This window comes from Labrus mixtus, chromosome 1 (assembly GCF_963584025.1).
Source record: "Labrus mixtus chromosome 1, fLabMix1.1, whole genome shotgun sequence".
NCBI lineage: Eukaryota > Metazoa > Chordata > Actinopteri > Labriformes > Labridae > Labrus > Labrus mixtus.
Window position 1 is genome coordinate 2,531,008 of NC_083612.1, and position 15,007 is coordinate 2,546,014.

At 43.7% G+C, this 15,007-nt stretch overlaps 1 protein-coding gene across 1 annotated transcript; it reads right to left on the bottom strand.

Annotated features, from left to right (window-relative positions):
* Positions 1–121: 121 nt before the first annotated feature.
* LOC132979385 (zinc finger protein OZF-like) lies at positions 122–6,942 on the bottom strand. Its single transcript, XM_061045133.1, has 3 exons — positions 6,704–6,942; positions 756–1,877; positions 122–707 (listed from the first exon to the last, which is right to left on the bottom strand). Exons 1-3 carry the CDS (start codon positions 6,870–6,872, stop codon positions 607–609), a joined length of 1,392 nt encoding a protein of 463 aa, XP_060901116.1. The 5' UTR covers positions 6,873–6,942; the 3' UTR covers positions 122–606.
* Between the last annotated feature and the right edge of the window lie 8,065 nt (positions 6,943–15,007).

Consider the following 15,007-nt stretch of genomic DNA (forward strand, 5'->3'; position numbering starts at 1 on the left):
GTTGGTCAAGAAGAAATTAATGTCAGTTCAAGGCCTTTTCAAATGTGAGCTATAAACTTAACTGCTAAATTATTTTACTGTGACCAACACTTTGTGCTCCAGTAAATCAGAGACAGTCATGTCAGATTTAAAAAAAGTTTATTTAAACATTTTATGAATAAATAAAAAGCACCTTATAGTACAGGATGTCAGAGTTCACGGAAATCAGTAAAAGAGAGCTGGAAAAAAGAAATATATTTTTTATTGCAATATAAAAGATTCAGTCATGATCTTCATTGGTATCATTACAGTCTAAGTCATCACAATGCTGATTAGATTGAATTCATGAAACACAGGATTCACACTTTAGATGCCAGAAATCACAAACAGTCATCAGGTTCATGAGTATCAGTGGCTCACAGGGGGAGAGGGCTAAACCAGCCCACATGAGAGATTCAATCAGGGAGGTAAAACAATCATGTCTGCCTGGCAAGAGATCTGGGATGAAGAGCGTTCAAAAAATAACAACTATATGGTTTCTCTCTCGTGTGAGTTTTTGAGTCTCTTGGGGCGCTAACTGAATGTATCAGCACACTCAGAGCAGTGGTTTCTCACCAGTGGTACACTTCATATCACTGACGGAAGTTCTCCAGTCTCCCTCCAGTCATCATCACTGTCTTCAGTCTCAGCTCCAGAAGAGTCTTCAGTCTTGGGTCCTAAATGTCTCTCTGGATTTGAAGAGTCTTCAGTCTTTGTTCTTAAATGCCTCCCTTTACCTGAGTCCCTCTCTGGTTCTGCTCCTCCACAGGCCTCTCCAATAGCTCCTCTGTCTGCCTCTCTTTGATTTCCACGGAGCTCTGAAGCCTGAACACCAAGACAGTTATGATATTTTACCTGGCATGGCCAAGTGAACCTTTTTTCACAAAGCCTGCAGCTGAAGGGTTTCTCTCCTGTGTGCAGGATCATGTGTTTTGTCAGACTGCACTTGTGTCTAAATTTTTTACCGCACTGAGAGCAGCTAAAGGGTTTCTCGCTTGTGTGCAGGATCATGTGATTTGTCAGAGTGCACTTTTGTCTAAATTTTTTACCGCACTGAGAGCAGCTAAAGGGTCTCTCTCCTGTGTGCATTCTCATGTGTTGGATCAGATGCCCATTTTGGGAAAATCGTTTACCACATTCAGAGCAGCTTAATATTGGATCTCCTGTGTGAACTTTCATGTGAATTTTTAGATATTTCTGGTTTCTAAAACGTTTACCGCACTCTGAGCAGCTCACACGTTTTCCTCCTGTATGAATTTTCATGTGTTTGTTCACTCGCCATTTTTTCGTGAATGTTTTGCCACACTCGGAGCAGCTGAAGGCTCTCTCTTCTATGTGTATCATCTTGTGTCTGCTCAGAAACGACTTGCTACTGAATTTTTTACCACAGTCAGAGCAGCTGTGAGGGTTCTTATCAGTTTCTGCTGGTTTATTTTTCATTTTTTCCACATGTTTTAAAGCTGACTGATCTTCTCTTGTCTCCTTCCAATCATCACTGTCATCAGTCTCAGGTTCACCAGAGTCTTCAGTCTCTGGTTGTAAACGTCTCTCTGGATCTGAGTCTCTCTCTGGTTCTGCTCCTCCACAGTCCTCTCCATCAACTCCTGTTTCCATCTGTTCAGTTTGTCTCTGATGAAGCTGTGAGGACTGAGGTTTCTCTTCATCATCTTCACTCTTCACAGAGACAGGAGTGAAGGGGAACTTGGTGGTATCAGCCTCCTCCGGTCCTTGAAGCTGTTCTTCCTCCTGACTGATCCACAGTTCCTCATGTTCTTCTTTAATGTGTTGGGGCTTAGTGTCCTCCTGGTCCAGACTGGGGCTCCACTCCTGCTGCTCTTCTTTACTCACCACCTGGACGTCTGCAGAAACACACAAAGAGACATCAGATGTTCTGGAAAAAAACAGCCCTTCATGCATTAACTGTTGTTGGCCTAAGGACTGTGTGTGTAACTCCTTTCTTTGCAGGTTTGTGAAGGATTACTCCGATTCAACAAGTAAAGATACAAAATACAAGAATAATCCTTTTTTTAAGATGCATCTTTTAGACTTTTTATGCCCCTATAAGAGAGACAGGACAGTGGAGAGAGAGAGATGACAGTGGAGAGAGAGAGGACAGGGGAGAGGGGGGGGGGGGTGACATGCGGGAAAAGAGCCAGGGGTTCGAACCTCGGTGGCCCACTTTGAGGACTGTAGCCTCGATACTTCGGTTGCGTTAACAAACCACTAGGCCATCAGTGCCCCCAGAAGATCATTCTTAATTGATTCCACTAGAGGTGTATTTTACCATTTAAAGTATCGGAAGCATTCCACTCCAGAGCAACTAACATATGTCCAGGTCCCAGGCTTCTCCAGGAGCACAGTAACCTTTGCTTGTGTTCACGGTCATTCCCTCACTGTTTTGACAGAAGCATAGCTGCACTGATAGGGCTGGCCGTTACCATGACAACTAAGGTCACTTTATGGAGACCGGCCTTTATCTGGCCTGTTTCCCAGACACGGTGTCTCCACAGATGGAGCACAGGCACACACATGGTGGTGTTACTCAAAGCTTGTAGGCAAGAATTCATGACTAATGCATCCTAAATGTAGAAGCAACAAACACGTTGTCAACGCTTTGTACTGTACTGCAACTTAGACAGCGTTCAGGAGTTCTTGATGGACTCAGTCCTCTCCTGCATGCCTCTCTAATGAAACACAGGAAGTTTATTTAAAGCTTTGGATCATTAATATGGAAAAAAGACTGTCAGGATTTTAAACACGTGTAATAAACACGTTTACAACCTGCGGCGTCACACCTGAAGAAATGAACTCACTGTTAGCAGGGACATCAGTAGATGAGCATGTGAAGGATGACACACCAGATCATGTTCTTTTTTGATGACACGTGTTGTAAGTGCTCAGTTATTTGATTGCCCAGAGAAGGATGACGAGGATGAAGAACTGCTTTAAGTGGAATAAAAAGATCGCTGCAGATCTTTGATACAGTCTCCCTCACCATCCTCCTCAACCGCCTATCTGAACACCTTGGCGTCTCTGGTCCAGCTCTCTCCTGTTTCCACTCCTACCTCTCCAACAGGCAACAGTTTGTCACCATCAGCGACTCCAGCTCCTCCCCAGCCCCAGTTAACCAAGGAGTACCACAAGGTTCTGTGCTTGGCCCTCTTCTCTTCACTGTCTACATGCTCCCCCTCGGTCCGATAATCCGCCAACATGGTCTCAATTTCCACTCCTATGCCGATGACACACAACTCTACCTCAGCACCCTTCCTTCCACTAAGCTCCCCCCCCCCCCAGTTACTTGTCAACTGCCTGCAGGACATCAAAACCTGGATGTCTTCCAACCTCCTAAAACTCAACAGCAGCAAGACTGAGCTCATGGTTGTGGCCCCCAAGGCACTGCTCAGGAAGGTTGGAGATCTCCTCCTCACTGTGGACGACTGCTCCATCTGCCCTTCACCCGAGGTCCGCAACCTAGGCGTCATCCTGGACTCCACCCTCTCTTTTAAATCCCACATCAAGTCCATCACCAAATCCGCCTTCTTCCATCTCAAAAACATCTCACGACTCCGGCCCTCACTCCCCGACCCCGTCGCAGAGACCCTCATTCACGCCTTCATCACTTCACGCCTGGACTACTGCAATGGAGTTCTGTTCGGGCTACCAAACACTGCCCTGAACAGACTCCAATATGTCCAAAACTCCGCTGCCAGGGTCCTCACACGCACCAAGCCCTGACAGCACATCACCCCCACCCTCATTCACCTCCACTGGCTCCCGATCAAGTCCCGCATTCAATATAAACTCCTCCTACTCACCTACAAATCTCTCCATGGTCTAGCCCAGGCATGGGCAAACTACGGCCCGTGGGCCATATATGGCCCGTTGGGCTTTTTAATCCGGCCCGCCGAACTTGTCCAAATTATATTATTATTAAATTCAATTTTATTATAATTAAACCTTGTTCGTTTTCCCCTGTAATGTCCGCGTTTCCCCAATAGATGGCGCACTTCAGAGTGTGGTGTATTATTCCCTTCTCCACTTTTTCGCTTTGCCCTATGAACCCGTATGAGCCCTTCTGTAAAAATGAGCGGTTCAAAGAAAAGAAAAGTGGACAGTGAATGCCGAGTGTTTAATACGGAGTGGACAACAAAATATTATTTTCACTGAAGTCCGATCAAAGGCTGTATGCCTGATATGCCAAAGAGTACAATATCAGCTGTCACTTTGCTACGAAGCATGCTAACTACGCTAGCAAGCAATCCACGCAAGAATGGGCGGCTACAACTCAGAGGTTGAAGGATAATTTACAGACTCAGCAACATTTTTTTCACCAACAAACTGCGATTCAAGAGTCAACTACCAAGACAGGTTTTTTGCTGGCATTCAAATTAGCAAAGGCTAGCAAGCCTTTCTCCGAAGGCGAGTTTTTAAAAGAATGCATGGTAGAGACAGCAGGTCTCTTGTGTCCAGAGAGCCAAGGCCAGTTTGAAAAAATCAGTTTATCACACAGGACTGTGACTCACAGTGTGGAACTGATTGATGAAGATATAGCCAGCGAATTAAACAAAAAGGCTGAGTCCTTTAAGTTATATTCACTAGCGCTGGATGAAAGTAATGACGTGAAAGACACTGCTCAGCTCCTCATTTTTATCCGAGGAATTAATGACAGTTTTGAGATAACGGAGGAGTTTTTGACCATGGAGTCCCTGAAAGGAAAAACGCAAGGAGAGGGCTTGTATAACCAGGTGTCTGCTGTCATCGAGAGAATGAAGCTACCTTGGAGTAAACTTGCCAATGTCACAACGGATGGATCGCCAAATTTAACTGGAAAACATGTTGGGCTGCTGAAAAGAATCCAGGATAAAGTGAAAGAGGAAAACCCTGACCAGGATGTTATTTTCCTTCACTGCATCATCCATCAGGAATCTCTGTGTAAGTCTGTATTGCAGCTTAATCATGTCGTGAATCCAGTTGTAAAACTTGTTAACTTGATACGAGCAAGGGGACTTCAGCATCATCAGTTTATTATGTTCCTGGAGGAAACTGATGCCGATCATCAGGACTTACTGTACCACTCTGTCCGCTGGTTAAGTTTGGGCAAAGTGTTTCAACGAGTGTGAGAGCTGAAAGAGGAGATCAGCGCATTTAATGAGTTAATGGGGAAATCCGACGAATTTCCTGAGCTAAGCGACAAGAACTGGCTTTGTGACTTTGCATTTGCTGTGGACATATTTTCACACATGAATGAGCTGAATGTGAAACTACAGGGGAAAGATCAGTTTGTGCACGACATGTACAAAAATGTTAGAGCCTTCAAATCCAAACTAACTTTATTCTCCAGACAAATTGCAAACAAATCTTTCGCTCATTTCCCCACACTTGCCATGCAGAAAGAGGCGACGTGAAACGCAAAGAAATACAGCAAATCCCTTGACGACCTGCACAGAGAATTCTGCCCTCGGTTTTCTGATTTTGAAAACATTGAAAAGTCACTTCAGCTGGTGTCCTGTCCCCTGTCAGAAGATCCTGAAACAGCACCACAGGAGCTGCAATTGGAACTGATCGATCTTCAGTCTGACTCCGTCTTAAAGGAGAAGTTCAACTCTCTTAAACTGAATGACTTTTATGCTTCACTTAACGAAGCCACGTTTCCAAACCTCCGGAGGACGGCACAGAAGATGCTGACTTTGTTTGGCTCGACAGCCACAGGCCTGTTCTCCACCCCCCACACCAAACTGCTATCTTTTGGTGACAGAGCCTTCAGTGCCTCAGCCCCCACCCTCTGGAACTCTCTCCCCGCCGAAATCCGCACTGCTTCAACCTCCTGAAACACCACCTGTTCACCAAGGCATTCAGCCTCATCTAACACTCCCCCAGCTGATCACCCACTTCCTTTCTCCTTCATTTGTTTGTCTCTTGTTGTCTCCCATTAGATGACGGTGATCTCTGCTCAGTGTCTCTACATGGTTGATACAGCCTACCATGCATCCTTGAGGTTCATTACAAACTGTAAAGCTCTGACTCACCGTTGTGAGTTGTACTCTTGGGTTGGATGGCCCGCTTTGGCGACCCGTAGGCTCATACACTGGTACACCTTAATATATAAGGTCTGCTTCCTCTCTCTGTGTTTTTATCATGCAGAGAAGTACCAGACAGTATTCTTTGAGTTCTCAGGACCTCTTCATGCTCTCTGTCCCAAACGCTCGGACAGAAATTGGGAAAAGGGCTTTTGGGTATTCTGCACCCTCAGCCTGGAATCTGTTGCAGAATAACATAAAGCTTAAAGAGCTGGTGTCCTTAAATGTTTTTAAATCTAAAATGAAAAACATGGAAGCAGATTCTATAGGATGTCGATGTTTTAGCTCGGCTGTTTGAACAACTGATTCCCAGATATGACTCATGGCCAGGTCTCCCCTGAAAAACAGGTTTTTAATCTCAATGGGACCAACCTCGTTAAATAAAAAAAATAAAAATATTGCCACGAAATGAATTATATTCATGACAGCTCACGTCGCAGATTTTTGGACTTTAAAGAGTCTTTTAGTCCAGTAAACTCAATGATGTTGTTAGCAGGAGCTAGCTGCAGCTAACACTGTGCTGTGTGCGTCTGTGGAAGTTAGCTAAAGGCTCTGCTATCTGAAACATGAGCAGGAAACAGGTTTCCAGCAGTGGAAAGAAAACCAACCTGTTCTCTGTAGCTTGATTTCAGGAGTTAAAATCACATCCAGCAGTTTTCTTTGTCGGTGGAGCTCCTCTTCGTATCCACTTGTTGTTCTTTCTTCTGTTATATCTCTGATAACCGCAGCGAGCAGCCGTCGACTGAATAACTCTTTAAGATCCTTAAACCCGGCCATCTTACACACATCCAAGAGTCACAGAGGGAAAACTCAACTCAGCGCTGACGTCTAATAGTGATGGGAAGTTCGGCTCTTTTCAGAGAGTCGGCTCTTTTGACTCAGCTCCCAAAAAAGAGTCGGCTCTTTTGACTCCCAAACGGCTCTTAATTTAGGATCTTTTGTAGTCTCATATTTTAGCTCAACTTTGCAAAAATGAATGTGTGTTGAAAACCCTTTGTGCATGCATTTATTCTGTTACAAAAGCATTCTTACTCTTGTTAAATATTTTAATCAAACTTTTTAATTGCACAAATACAAAAATGCAAATACAAAAAACTGCAAACAAATCCACGGAACAGAACCAGAACTCTTTAATCAAACAATATGAATGTCCTCAGTGCAGGTTGGCCTTGCGAAAAATGAGATGCCTCAGCTTGGATGGGCTGATGCGATTCCTTCTTACTGTAAGTATCTGCCCTGTTTTTGAGAAGATTCTCTCGGAAGGAACAGATGTTGCCACAATACACAGTCTCCCCTCCATCACCTTCACCAGGCGTGGGAAGACTGAGGCCTAGGCCTGCCACCATCCTCAAGATAGGATCTCACCTCCATTACAGCATCAGCTGTAGGATTTCTCCTAGCAGCATCTCCTGTAGCTCTTTCATCAAAGAGCCTCCAAACAGGTTTAGAGGTTTAGAAATTTTCGGTCCATGGCTGAACAAAGAGCTACAACCAATTCCTTTACTTTCTGCACGGTTACTGGCCATACTGGCCAATCAAAACAAAGTTCTGCCATGAGCAGAGCTAGGGCTAACCCACTGTGAGAGCTAAGCAGTGAAAGGAAAAAACTGGGAGCCGGCTCTCACTCAATGAGAGTTGGCTCTTCTGATTCACTACAAAGCATCGGCTCTCAGAGCCGCATCTTTTGAGCATGACACATCACTAACATCTAATTCTTCTCCTTCTTCTTCTGGTTTTATTGGCAGCTGGCATCCAAAAAGTGTCATCACTGCCATCTGCTGGATTTAACTATCCCTCAACAGACCTGTTCTCAAAAGATATTAAACAAGCATCTTCAGCCTCTCCCTCTCTCCCCACACTCCAAAATACTTTTTAAATCTCTTCTCACTAGTCCCTCTCTCCATTTCTGACATCATGTTCTGTCTGTGTGTTAAAAACTTTCTACATTTAATAAGTACATGTTCAACTGTTTCTGCTAGATTGCATACCTCACAAAGACCAGATGAATGTTTTCCAGTGATATGTAGAGTACTATTTAAATGACTGTGACTGATTCTTGAACCTGGTCATTACGACCTCCTCTCTTCTGTTTAGATTTAGATCATTAGTAAGGGAATATTGCAAAAATCTGGGAATAAATTCCTTACCAGTAGATTTCACAGATGTGTTCATTAAGGTCTCTTATAACACGTATAAAAAGATTTAAATACAACTCCTGTAGGAGAATCTGTGAGAGCCGCTCAAAGTTGGGGTACGTGGAACCTTTTTGGTGAAAAATAAAAAAGGTTAACCTCTGCCTATGGTAGCTTGTGAGGGGTCAAACTATGGGTTCTTTAGGATTCTGAATCCATTGCAAACATTTGTTTTTCAAAAAATCCACTCATTGGTGGAAAAACGGCCACGCCCACTTTTACATGTACCTTTAAAGTAGCTTTAGATGTTGATTTCAATATCTCAAATACTAGTTAAATAAATACTGCACCACATTGTCAAATGTCTGAGGGGTCCAGGTATGAGTCTTCTCCAGACTCCATAACCAAATAAAAAAGTTTGAATGATCTAAAATTGCATATTTAACCCCATTATTGTGAAAAAAACATGTAAACAGTAGTTGAATTTTAAATAAAACTATAATGGCAAGTAAGATTTATGCTGTCAATCAATCAATCAATCTTTATTTGTATAGCGCCAATTCATAACAAATGTCATCTCGAGTCGCTTTACAAAAAGCAGGTAGAAGACCTTACTCATTGCAATATTACAAACACCCAGCTGAATTCTTCATGAGCAAAGCAGCAAAAGTTACAGTGGCAAGAAAAAAACTGCCTTTTAACAGGCTGTTTTGGTTGTTCAGGCAGGCCGTCCCGCAACGACCCCCGAGGAACCTAAGAGAGCTCAGGAGCTCCCAGGAAAAGGTGTGGTTAGTAACTGAGATTTACAGAACGCGACATGCAGTAATATGATGTGAATGCACACAGAGAGAAAAAGAGAGAGCGAGAGAAAGAGTGGGGGGAGGGAGAGTTTTCATACAAGTGAAACAAAGAAGGTGTCTGTTGCTCCCCATGAATGAAAATACACACAGACATCACCTGAGTGTCAATCAATCAATTTTTATTTGTATAGCGCCAGTTAAAATACCTTACTTATTGTTGTATTACAAAGACTCAGACTCCATCACGAGCACTTTAGCAACATTTAAGCAAAAGTTACAGTGGCAAGAAAAAACTGCCTTTTAACAGGCAGAAACCTTGGATAAATCCGGGCTCATGACAAAAAAGCCATATACCGAAACTTTGCCAGGCTTGAAAATAGGATAGGGGGAGATGGGATAAGATGTAGGAAGAGATATGGGAGATATGCAAGACCTTGCACCTGTTACAGCATGGATAGCAACTAGTGGAGAGTGCCCTCCATGGACTACCATCTCAGCTCGCAGTCTAGCCACAGAGGCGTACTGGAGCCAGTGGAAGCATCTCTACGTCCGGGATGGAGTCTTAGTCCGACGGTTCTACTGCCTGGATGATACCCAATTCTATCCTCAAGTGGTACTGCCACGTGCCATTCAATCAGACATCATGAGGCCAGTGCATGAAAGAACGGTTAGGGGACATTTCGGGGTAGAGCGCATTGTGGCACGGCTACAGAGTGATACTACTGGTATCACATGAGAGAGGACGTTGCTCTCTGGTGCTGCACATACTCAAGTTGTGCAGCGAAAGCCAGGCCTCACAAGACACCAAAGGCCCCCATGGGAACCATCAGGGTGGTTGCTCCAATGGAACGCATCGCCTTGGACATCATGTAGCCATTGAACGAGACAAAAAACAGGTATGTGTTCATAATGCAGGACTATTTCACAAAATGGGTAGAAGCCTTTCCCCTACCCAATGAACAAGCAGTGACTGTGGCTGAATTTCCGGCGTCAGAGTGGGTTTGTCGTTATGGTGCACCACAGACAGTGCACAGTGATCATGGTACATGGTAAATTCAGAGCTTTGACTTCTTCTCTGTACTGCTGTCTTTGGCTTTAACTGGATTATTGTGGATTCTGCAGTGTCCAAATCTTCTAAGGTAAGCGGTTTCTTTTCTTTTGTTGTTTGTGTATTTTTCCATGTGCCTTTCTAACTTTGATCTTTGCTTTTCAGGGTCCTTTTCGGTTTGATCGACTGTTCTCAAGAACTCCTTTCTTTCATCTTTCAGTTGGTGCAAGGTTTCCTTCAGCTAGGTTCTTGACCTCCGGGTCATCTTGAAGGCTTTCCGTCCTTTGCACTGGTTGCTTGGGCCAATCAAGTTCATTTTGCAACAGGAAGTTCGGTCCATTAATCCATGTTCCCTTTTGTATCAAACTCTTGGCCTTCAGACCCCTGCTGGCTTGATCTGCAGGATTTTCTGCTGTTCCGACGTAGCTCCACTGAGATGGTTTGGTGGCTTCGCGTAACTCTGTTCGCAACAAAAGTTTTGAATCGAGCTGTTTCATTGTCAATATACCTGAGTACGGTAGTGTTGTCTGTCCAGAAGATAGATGGTTGAAGTGGAACTTGAAGTTCTTGACGTAACATCTTGTCCATCTTCACTGCCATGACTGCTGCAGTCAATTCAAGCCGGGGTATTGTAACCTGCTTGAGTGGGACGACTCTTGATTTTCCCATCAGGAAAGAACAATGTTTCTTGCCTTGATTGTTTTCTAGCAGCAGATAAGTCACAGTGCCATATGCGTACTCTGAGGCATCCGAGAAATTATGTAACTGCGCTGTGGCAGCGCATCCGAAGTCTGAGGGTTTTAAACATCTACTCACGTGGAAGTCAGCAAGGTGAGTAATGTCTTCTTTCCACCTTTTCCACTCTTCAGCATGTTTTTCACCAATGTTCTCATCCCAACCATGCTGCTCCTTACAAAGCTCTTTCAGCAGAAGTTTGGCTGGCAGGATGACTGGAGCCAAAAAGCTGAGGGGGTCGTAGATAGAATTGACGATGGATAAAATGCCCCTCCTTGTCAACGGCTTGTCTTGCAGCTTCATGCTGTAAGTGAAGGTATCCGTTTCTGTATCCCACTATATGCCAAGAGTCCTCTCGACTGGTAGAGCTTCATGGCTTAGATCCAAATCTTTTACTCCACTAGTTCTGTGTACTTCTGGAATGGACATCAACACCTTTCGGCTATGACTCATCCACTTCACCAGATTGAAACCTCCTCTGGCACACAAGGTACGGAGATCACTTGCCAATGCCACTGCATCGTCTTCTGTAGCTACGCTCTTCAAACAGTCGTCCACGTAAAAGTTGCGCAGGACTGTTTGGACAGTTTTGTTCGATCTTTCCAATTGTGGTTGGGCGGCCGTCTGGTATAATACCAAAAAGTGGATTGATCATTATTTTAGCTTGGCGGTCTATGTAGTTCACCAAATCAGCAAACTTTGCTCTTCTGCCTTTTCGCTGTTTGACATCGTAAGCTTCAGCACGCCAACGTTCTTTCATTTTGAAGGGTAGTTTGGATACCACCGTCCGTAAGTTGGTAGGGTTGTCCATCTCTTCTAGAAATTCTATATCTTCCACAGTGTTGCGACATCCAACCAAAAACATTGCATAAGCATTTAATGCCTTTCCATCATCAGATTTGATCTGCGGCCATTTCAGTGCTTTATCAATGTACGCGCTGGCGATCTGTAGTTCATCCCCATAGTGATCATGAAGCAGTTGCTTCGCTTTATTGTAGCCTTTGCTAGGTGGCATATGAGCACAGCTGCGAACTAGCTCTTGGGGTTCACCGGCTGTAAACTGTTCCAAAAAGTACAATTTGTCCTGATCATTGTCTGTCTTTTGTTCTGTTGAGTGCTCGAACGATCTAATGAAAGATTTGTATTGCAATGTGTCGCCCTTGAAGACAGTAATGTCCTTTGTTGGTAGCTGGGATTGCTTTTGTTGTTTTACCAGAAGCTCAGTGATAATATTCTGATTTTGCATAACTTTTAGTATCTCGTCACCTCTGTTGGCCTGAGCGTTGCTGTAATCTTGTTGAGCCACTTTTGGTACTTGAGAGTGCAACATTTGCGATTGAGCATGAAAGCCTGGATCAACTGGCTGAGGAAGCGATACACTGGTTTCTTCCTGCTTCATGTCCCCACCTCAGCTTTTGTACTAGTGCGTGACTACTGTAACCACGGCTACTGGAACCATCCTCTGATCTTTCATATTCTTTGAGCACTTTTAATTTTACACTGCTTTCTGCTAATGCAGTTTCCAACTCAAGTTCTTCTTTTGCGCTTTTGATTCTGGCCATTTCAAACTCAAGCTGCTGCCTTTTCTTCTGTGCCGCAGCACGTTCAAGCAGAGCTGCATGTTCCACCTCTTGTCTAACACGTGTCGAGGACACCCGTGATATGGCTGTTCTGTGACTTACTTGAGATCCATATTGACGATTGTGTCCAACATTGCTGACACCTACCTGTGAAATACTGTTGCTTGCTTTAACAGCATCTTGTGGGTCAATTTCCGCATCATCCTCTTTTTGAAAAGAGCGATCATGCACAGCGGCGATCCATGTTTTAGTTGCTTTTATGAATTCTTTGATGGATGCCATTTTGGGTTCAAACCATTGTTCCTGATCAAATGTTTTTTCATCTTCAGACAAAAGGCTTGCAACTTCTTTGTTGAGGCAACTAAACTCGTCTACAGCAAGTGAAAAATCATTTTCCATCACATCTTTAACACCTTGTAAATTCTGAGCATCACTCATCATTTTCTCCACTTCATTTCTTTTACTTGTGAGAGCTCCTAATTTTCTTCTTCTTAATGCTATATTTTTTTACAATTTCTCCTCTAAGGCTTTCTCTGTCAACCTGCGTGTCCGTCCTGAATCCATTGTATCCTTAAGACATCCAAACTCTTTTTCCTTTTCATCAGTCATCTTAATATTGCAGAGTAAGGCTCTAGTTGAATGCAAAGGTTTAAAAGCACTTAACCTTTGAGTCACTTTTTCTTAATAAAACGAGTGCAAACAACTTCTTAAATGAGGCCAAAATCCACATTGACTGTTCCAAGGCTTAAAATACGAGCTGACACGGAGAATCTACAACTTTCATTATTTCCTGCAATCCTCCTTTAATTTCGGCACGGGCTTCAATTATCTTCCTGCGTCGGCTTTACATCCTTCCATGGAAATGCACGAGGGTAGTATTTAGGTTTCACGTTACCTTTTCTTGGAGAATACTTTAAAGGATAACCCGTTTCTGCTGGCTTCATTAGGTGAGCTCTCTTTTCTTTTCTCCCCTTCTCCTGAGCGGACAGCTGCGCTCTCCCCACGCCCGGGCATGTTCCAGCTTATTGATCCGTTAAGCAAGTTTTTTGACAAAATGTAGTGGCACGCCACCTCTTTCTTCGTCCTCTATACCACTTTTTGGAGTCAGCTCACAGTATTTGCAACGCGAGCGAAAAGACAGGACAACTTTCCTTCGTTTTAAAAGGTTTACTGAAAAAACTTCAAAGTAAAATACAGGTTTAACGCACGGTCAAAAAAACTGTGTAGCTTCCATCAATATCGGACTCCAAACTGCTTACGTCACATCCGTCACAACTTTAACTACGCAGTGCTGTCATAACATAAACATCCAAAAACATAAACAATAACCTTTTTATCATTTATAAATGACTAAATTATGCCTTTAAAACAATTTTAAACATTATGAATTTACATGAAATTACTGTTATTATATTTTAATCATTTTTAACTAGATATTTAGTATTAATCAATAATTTGCATATTGGTTCTTACACTACACAAACAATCTGATACACAACTAATTAGATTTACAACTACCAAGTATCAAGCCAAATCCAAGTTCAGAAGTCAGACAAGCCCCCATTTTCTCACAACCCAGGCAAATCCTCCTAATCAAAGAATGTGCAAACTGTAAATCAGTGGTGATTGCAATGGTGAATGTGTGTAGTGTTGACGAGAGAGAGACAGAGAATAAGAAGCCACTTTAAATACTGAGGCCCTGTGTGCCCAGGTGCACAACATCAAATTAAGTGGCTCCGCCCCTCTTTACCTGAAGGCAACCTGAGTGGGGAGAAACACAAGGCAGCAGAAAGAGCACTGACTGGGTGTGTGGTTATGGTGCACCACAAACAGTGCACAGTGATCTGGGTCGGAACTTCGAGTCTGAGGTGTTCCAGAAACTGGGCTCACTGTTATTGAGAAAATGCACAACACACCTTTTCGACCACAGTCTGATGGACCGGTAGAAAGATTTAACTCCACCCTGCAGAAGATTCTGGCAACAACAGCCGAGCGCGGACACGGGGACCTTAGGATCCCCTACGCTGTCATGGCTTACAGAGCAACCAGGCACAGCGCTACCAGTTTCACACCCAACTTCATGATGTTCGGCCGTGAAGTTAGTGAACCGGGGGACCTGGTAACTGGCCTGCCCCCCGACCCTTAAACAGCTCCTTCATCCCCTGAGTATGTCCAGCAACTCCGGGAGAGTCAGAGTGGAGCTGGCTCATCGGATTGCCAGAGATGCACTGGGGGAGTCAGTGAAGTAGCGAAAAGGAAGCCAAAGAGAGAAATGATAACAGAACAAATATACACACAATTGAAGTGTTTTTTTCCATATACCATTTAGTTATACACACTGAAGGCTATAATGCATTTCTATTGTTTCTCCTAACAATATGTTGAGTAAATCCAGAATGCCAGGTGACATCTACAGGTGTTGTCATTCAGTTTGTGATCAAAGGCTGCAGCAGTTTTGTGCCCAGTGGCCTCTGCACTCTTAATTAATCCTGTGCATGTTCAGGTGTCATTGAGATTTTCTTTATTTTGTATTCTGACTGCAGGATTCTTATTAAGGGTTAAAGGTTTTCAGTTAAATAAACCTGGACCTGATCTGACTGTGGTCGCTCTGCCGAGT

Excerpts from the sequence above, each read along its gene's own strand:
- LOC132979385 (XM_061045133.1), bottom strand. The coding sequence starts at position 6,872 with ATGGCCGGGTTTAAGGATCTTAAAGAGTTATTCAGTCGACGGCTGCTC. Across the intron at positions 1,878-6,703 it reads AATCAAGCTACAGAGAACAG|ACGTCCAGGTGGTGAGTAAA; the intron begins GTTGGTTTTCTT and ends GTGTTTCTGCAG. Across the intron at positions 708-755 it reads AGAACCAGAGAGGGACTCAG|AGAGACATTTAGGACCCAAG; the intron begins GTAAAGGGAGGC and ends CTTCAAATCCAG.